Here is a 5344-nt window from a genome sequence, read left to right on the forward strand (position 1 = left end):
GTAGATGAGCCCGGGCTCAGAAGTGAATTACCAAAAAAATTGATGCGGTTACGAGAAGACATTTCAAGTTTGCTGGGCTATTGCTCCAGCTGCGGTTACGAGGCTTTAACAGAAAACGTCTCCAGAACGGGGACATGTACTAATTGGAAGTACATTATGATATTCTTCAGGATCGTTAGTCCTCATTTTTCATCCTTTTTGGTCATTCGATAACAAAGGGGGAGAAATTTGAGTTAGTCTTCAAGCGGGTCTCATTATATGGGTGTTTCTTTGCTAAGTTACAACTCTTATTCTTCTGAAATATTTGTTGGATCGAGTTGTAAACTTCCGATGATGGTTTGATACTTTTGCTCTGTTTTTCTGCATGTTATTTCCTTATATATGTTAATGCACGCATGCTGAATTACATCAGTCGTCATATTTCATCACGCATTTCAAATTCTTCATATCATATGTTAAATGCGTGTATGAGTTACAAGATAGGGGGAGATCTCCATGATTCCACTCTACAATGTGCATTTGCTATTCAAAGCAAATTCCTCACATATGCACATCTTCAGGGGGAGTTCTTATATATCTTGCAATCAAATTCCTCAATATCAGTGTTTACATTTCATATGTTTATCCCCATTGAAAACTTGACCTATATTGTCATCAATCACCAAAAAGAGGAAGATTGTAAGTGCATCTAGCGCCCCTTAGTGATTTTGGTGTATTGAAGACTTATAGATTAAGGGACTAATGAGTTTGTGAGTGTACACAGGTCTATAAGTCTATGAGGAGTTTGATATTTACGATGAAAGTCGACCCCTAAAAATGAATGTCTTCAGCTGAAGACTTTTTTTCTTGAAGATTTTAAAGTGAATAAATTAGTGTGACCGTGAAGACTTGATATTCATGCGAGGATTATGAAGCATGAAGACTTTTGTTTTCGTAGTTTCATTTTCTCTTTCTTGAGTCATAGGAGAAACTAAGGAAAAATTTCCAAGTGATGCTCGTCTCAAAATCCTACACCTACCCAATCCTTTCGAGTGAAGTCATTGGAAATCTTATACAGTTCAGTCAATTTCTTCAGTGACAGAGACGAAGATCTTCTGTTCTCTGAAGAATTTGTTCTGACTGGGGAGTTAGGAATCGCCAGTACGGATTGCCTACAAGTGAGGAACATGATAGCCCTGAGGAATTTGAGACTCAAATATCCCACCGTTGCTGTGCTACGCGCCAGCTGTCCCAAAATATCTACCCACCTAACGGTCATATCATTGAAGGGCATTTATGGCTTATCATGTCGGGCTGCTCCCTAGGCTATAAATAGTCGCCCCCCTACAACCACTAGCTGGTTGGCTGCTCCGCGAGAAACTGACACTTGTCATTGAGAGCAACCCATCCTCCGAGGACTATGAACGAAAATCATCAAGTGAGGAAAACCCAAACCCAAACACCTACCAACCCAAAGTGATTGAACATCACTGAGGAGATTGTTAACCGAATTTTCGGTTAGCTGTCTTGGGTTGTTATTTTTGGTTTCTAACTTTGTAAACCGAATTTGACAATAAACCGAATTTTTGTTGTTGTTGAGAAATTGTTCATTCAAATCACGAATCAATACAGAGTAGGTGACCCTTACAAGCACACTGAAACAGTATGTGTCTACATTTTGTTTTATTTTTGAGAAAACAGTAATGTAATGTGTGTGTTGAATTAGCAAGTGGTTGATTGGGCCAGGCCAGCTTTAGCCCAATACAAAACGTACACGGTTCCGGTCCGGAACGGAACGTGGTCGCGCTGGAGGGAAAGTCCGACCTGACCTGGCATCATCCGTCGTCTTGTTGCTCTGTATCTGTATGTATCTCCCACCCCTCACCCCTCAAAAAAAAAAAAAATCTGTATGTATCTCCCACGGAACGGAAGACGGAACCCCCACCACCCCACCACCAGCAGACCAGCTTTCCCCTTCCTTCCTTCCGCACCAATCCAGCGGTAGGTTAGGTCCTCCAGCCTCGGTTTCCCCGGCGGCCACCCAATCCAGATCGCCGCCCGCCGCGCCGCGCCATCAAGTCAGCTCAGGTTCCTTCCTCGCTCCATCTCCACCTCCCAATCCCTACCACTTGTTATCGACATACGTATATATCATCCACATGAGACGTTGCTGCTCTACAGGCCGCGGTTCCCCTAGGAATCATCGGTTAGACTAATGATAGATTCAACAGATTCCTCTAGTCTAGTACTGGATGGTCTAATATGTGGCAAACCACTTTGATTCGAATTGTCTTACGATTCTTAATTTAATTCTACACTACATTCTACCATTAAACAGACTATGCAATTTCTTCTAGCACTTGCGCCGTTGGATGGATGATGTTTACGGGAGAATAGAGGTCTTCCCACAGCACTTCACTCCCAACAAAGAGTCCACAAGTAAGAGCAACATGGATCCTTCACCAAGGTGATGATACGCATGGCAGAATCAACTATGGCTGTCAAAGACTTTTCTAAACTTTCAACCTCTTTCTTTAATGCTGGGTGTACTGACACGCTTGCTGTTTTTGCCAATATGAGCAGCCCGCGTAGGCGTTCTTGGACCCCGAAACGAGTCAAGGGACCCGCGTCGCTTCTGCAACTCTTGTCTATTCCTCGTATTAGGTGGTCTTCCAGCAACGAGGATGATGACAAGGTTACAATGTTTTTTATATAGCTATAACAGACCTCTGTTTCTGTCATTTACCATGAATCCCATCTTACAAGTTACAAGCAGTACTAACATTTTTTGCTGTTATCAGATCGAATTGACCAGAGCTCAAGTGGAATCATTACGAAGCGAAATCGCCGATGCCGATGAAAGGGAGTCCCAGCTAAAAGCTCGGTATGTTGAAACACCCCTTCAATATTCAGCCTCGACATTCGTGTGGATTATCACCTGAACAAAAGTGTGTCTGTCTATATTAAGTGTTTTTTTACTCCATCAAATGTGATTCATAAAGTTTAGCATTGCAGGTTAGAGAATATTGACGAAGTCTTGAGATATGCACGCCTTTCTGGGTACCTCCATATTAGAAGTGTAAGTAAGAAACCAGTGCACTTTTGTTTGCCCCAAATACCTTCATTGGTCTGACAACTGTTCAATAGACTGATGACTCTAAATGATCTCTTGCCGCATGCAGAGATGGACTCAACTTCCTGGGGAGCCGCCTATCATAGACGATGCCGATGTGGATGACTGGCTTCCCCGCTTTGTTGTCCTACAAGGACAGTGTTTATACTACTATCTGAAGTCTACAGGTAAGATAAAAACTTTTGACATACTGGTCTTGGTCATCCAATCACAGATGAATACGCAGCACTACTGGTCTTTCTTGCCATGCTGAACCTGAATTCAAGTAATCAAGTTACAGATGAATACACATCATACTTGCTCACTAGACATTAAAAACCACATTTCTCTTGGTGGTATTTTCTTTGTCATACTGAACCTGAATCACATTTCTCTTGGTGATGTGTTCTTTGTCATATGGAACCTGAATCACATTTGTCTTGGCGTCCTGTTATTTGTCGTACTGAAGCTGAATCACATTTCTCGTGGTGACGCGTTCTTTGTCGTACTGAACCCGAATCACATTTCTCGTGGTGACGCGTTCTTTGGCGTACTGAACCCGAATCACATTTCTCTTGGTGTCGTGTTCTTTGTTGTGCTGAACCTGAACTTGAGTCTGATGATGGTGAACTCTGCGATGCATTTTCAGACCTGAGCCCGCAGGAATCGACGCTGCTGCGCGACGTGGTGGAGGTAGGGCAGCTCCCCAACTTTGTGCCGGAGGACGGGAAAACGAGATACGCCTTCTTCATACTGACCCGGCAGGGCCTGAGGTTCGAGTGCTCGAGCAGCTGCGAGATACAGGTGAGTAATACAGTGGTTTCCCCTAAGGCCCTAACCGAAACAACAATTGTTAGAAGGGAATTTATTTATGTGAACGATTCATCGCATTGCCATGCACGGATTAATACAAGTTTTTGTTGTCGTGCGATTTGTGGTGTGGCAGGTGGATTCGTGGGTAAGGGCCGTAAGAAGCGACTGCAAACTGGCAGAAGCAGGCGCCGAGGCGAAGAGCAAGACGAGCGGGGGATGGTGATGCATTATAATTGTGTGGAGGAAACATGTAGTAGCTGTAAGCTAAACAGAAGGGGGCTTGCTTTAGTCTGTACTGTAGAGGCTGTAGGAGTATATGCAGATGTATGTATATAAAATTTCAGAAGCGTGCAAGCAGCTGTAGGTGACAGGCTTGTTTGTGCAGTATGAATTATGATTAACAGGTTTGTTGGTTGAATAAAGTTTCTATTGATGTTTTGCGTGTTGTTCCGAGCCAAGATTGCAAGCAGCTGTACTCACTGAGCATAGCTGCTTAGTAGTGAGCACTAGATTTGAGTTGGAAGAGTAACAAAAAAGAAGGATGGAAGGAGTTTCTCTTTTGCAAGCATATGCGATTTGGGGCTGAAATTTTATGTGAAGTGAAACTGAAACTGAAATTTTGCTGGAAAAAAAAGGTGAAGTAAACTTGTCATCCTCGGAGAATATAATTTGGCATGAAAAACTTGTCATCCTCGGAGAATATAACTTGTCATCCTCGGGGATGCTGAAAAATAATTTGGCATGAATACGGGTGGTTTCCTCCGTCTGTGCTCGGGCGATGTGCGACGTGGCGACGCAGAAGAAAACAATGAAGAAGAAGCAGCAGCGAGGGGCAAAAAGGTAACTAACTAACTAACTAAGAATAACAACTTGAAGGGAAGGGAAGGGAATGGACGAGAGGAGGCATCAGATTCAGATCTGATCTACTGAAGCAAAGCAAAGCAAAACCAACCAACCAAAAGCAGACAACATCTACATAAGAGAGAGAAGCACCCATCACTCTCCCTCTCCCACCCACACGATGAGCAAGCTCTTCCACTCCGCCTGCAAGGCCGCCAGGTCCTTGATCGCATCCTCCTCCGCTCCGGCCCCGCGCGCCGCCTCCTCCCTCCTCGCAGGTCAGTCTGTCATTCACTCACTCACTCCCAGATCCAATCCAATCCAATCAACCACCAATCCATTCGATCCAGATCAGGTCAGATTTCTGATTTCCGTTCAATCCAATCAACCACCAATCCAATCGAATCACTTGATCAGGGTTGAATTGAATTGAATTGAATTGAATTGAATTGAATTGCATTGCATTGAATTGAACTGCATTGCATTGCAGACGGGAGGAACGCCGCGCTCGCCACCCTCGCCAACCTCGGCAGGAACTCCACCCTCCCCGCCGCATACGCCCACCACCTCCACACCAACGCCTCCTCCCACGGCTACCCC

At 44.2% G+C, this 5344-nt stretch overlaps 1 protein-coding gene across 2 annotated transcripts; it reads left to right on the forward strand.

Annotated features, from left to right (window-relative positions):
* Window positions 1-1865: 1865 nt before the first annotated feature.
* Window positions 1866-4342, forward strand: LOC125528535. 2 transcript variants are annotated; one of them, XM_048692991.1, is made up of 8 exons: window positions 1866-2067; window positions 2337-2446; window positions 2563-2674; window positions 2781-2863; window positions 2995-3058; window positions 3162-3279; window positions 3741-3895; window positions 4038-4342. In XM_048692991.1, the coding sequence occupies exons 2-8, from the start codon at window positions 2352-2354 to the stop codon at window positions 4125-4127; spliced, it is 717 nt and encodes a 238-aa protein (XP_048548948.1). In that variant the 5' UTR covers window positions 1866-2067; window positions 2337-2351; the 3' UTR covers window positions 4128-4342. The 2 variants fall into 2 exon arrangements, with proteins under 2 accessions (XP_048548948.1, XP_048548947.1); XM_048692990.1 differs by having other exon boundaries at window positions 1873-2067; window positions 2318-2446.
* Window positions 4343-5344: the final 1002 nt, after the last annotated feature.

This window comes from Triticum urartu, unplaced genomic scaffold (genome assembly GCF_003073215.2).
Source record: "Triticum urartu cultivar G1812 unplaced genomic scaffold, Tu2.1 TuUngrouped_contig_4942, whole genome shotgun sequence".
Classification (NCBI taxonomy): Eukaryota; Viridiplantae; Streptophyta; class Magnoliopsida; order Poales; family Poaceae; genus Triticum; species Triticum urartu.

Excerpts from the sequence above, each read along its gene's own strand:
- LOC125528535 (XM_048692991.1), top strand. The coding sequence starts at position 2,352 with ATGGATGATGTTTACGGGAGAATAGAGGTCTTCCCACAGCACTTCACT. Across the intron at positions 2,675-2,780 it reads GCAACGAGGATGATGACAAG|ATCGAATTGACCAGAGCTCA; the intron begins GTTACAATGTTT and ends TGCTGTTATCAG. Across the intron at positions 3,896-4,037 it reads CGAGCAGCTGCGAGATACAG|GTGGATTCGTGGGTAAGGGC; the intron begins GTGAGTAATACA and ends GTGGTGTGGCAG.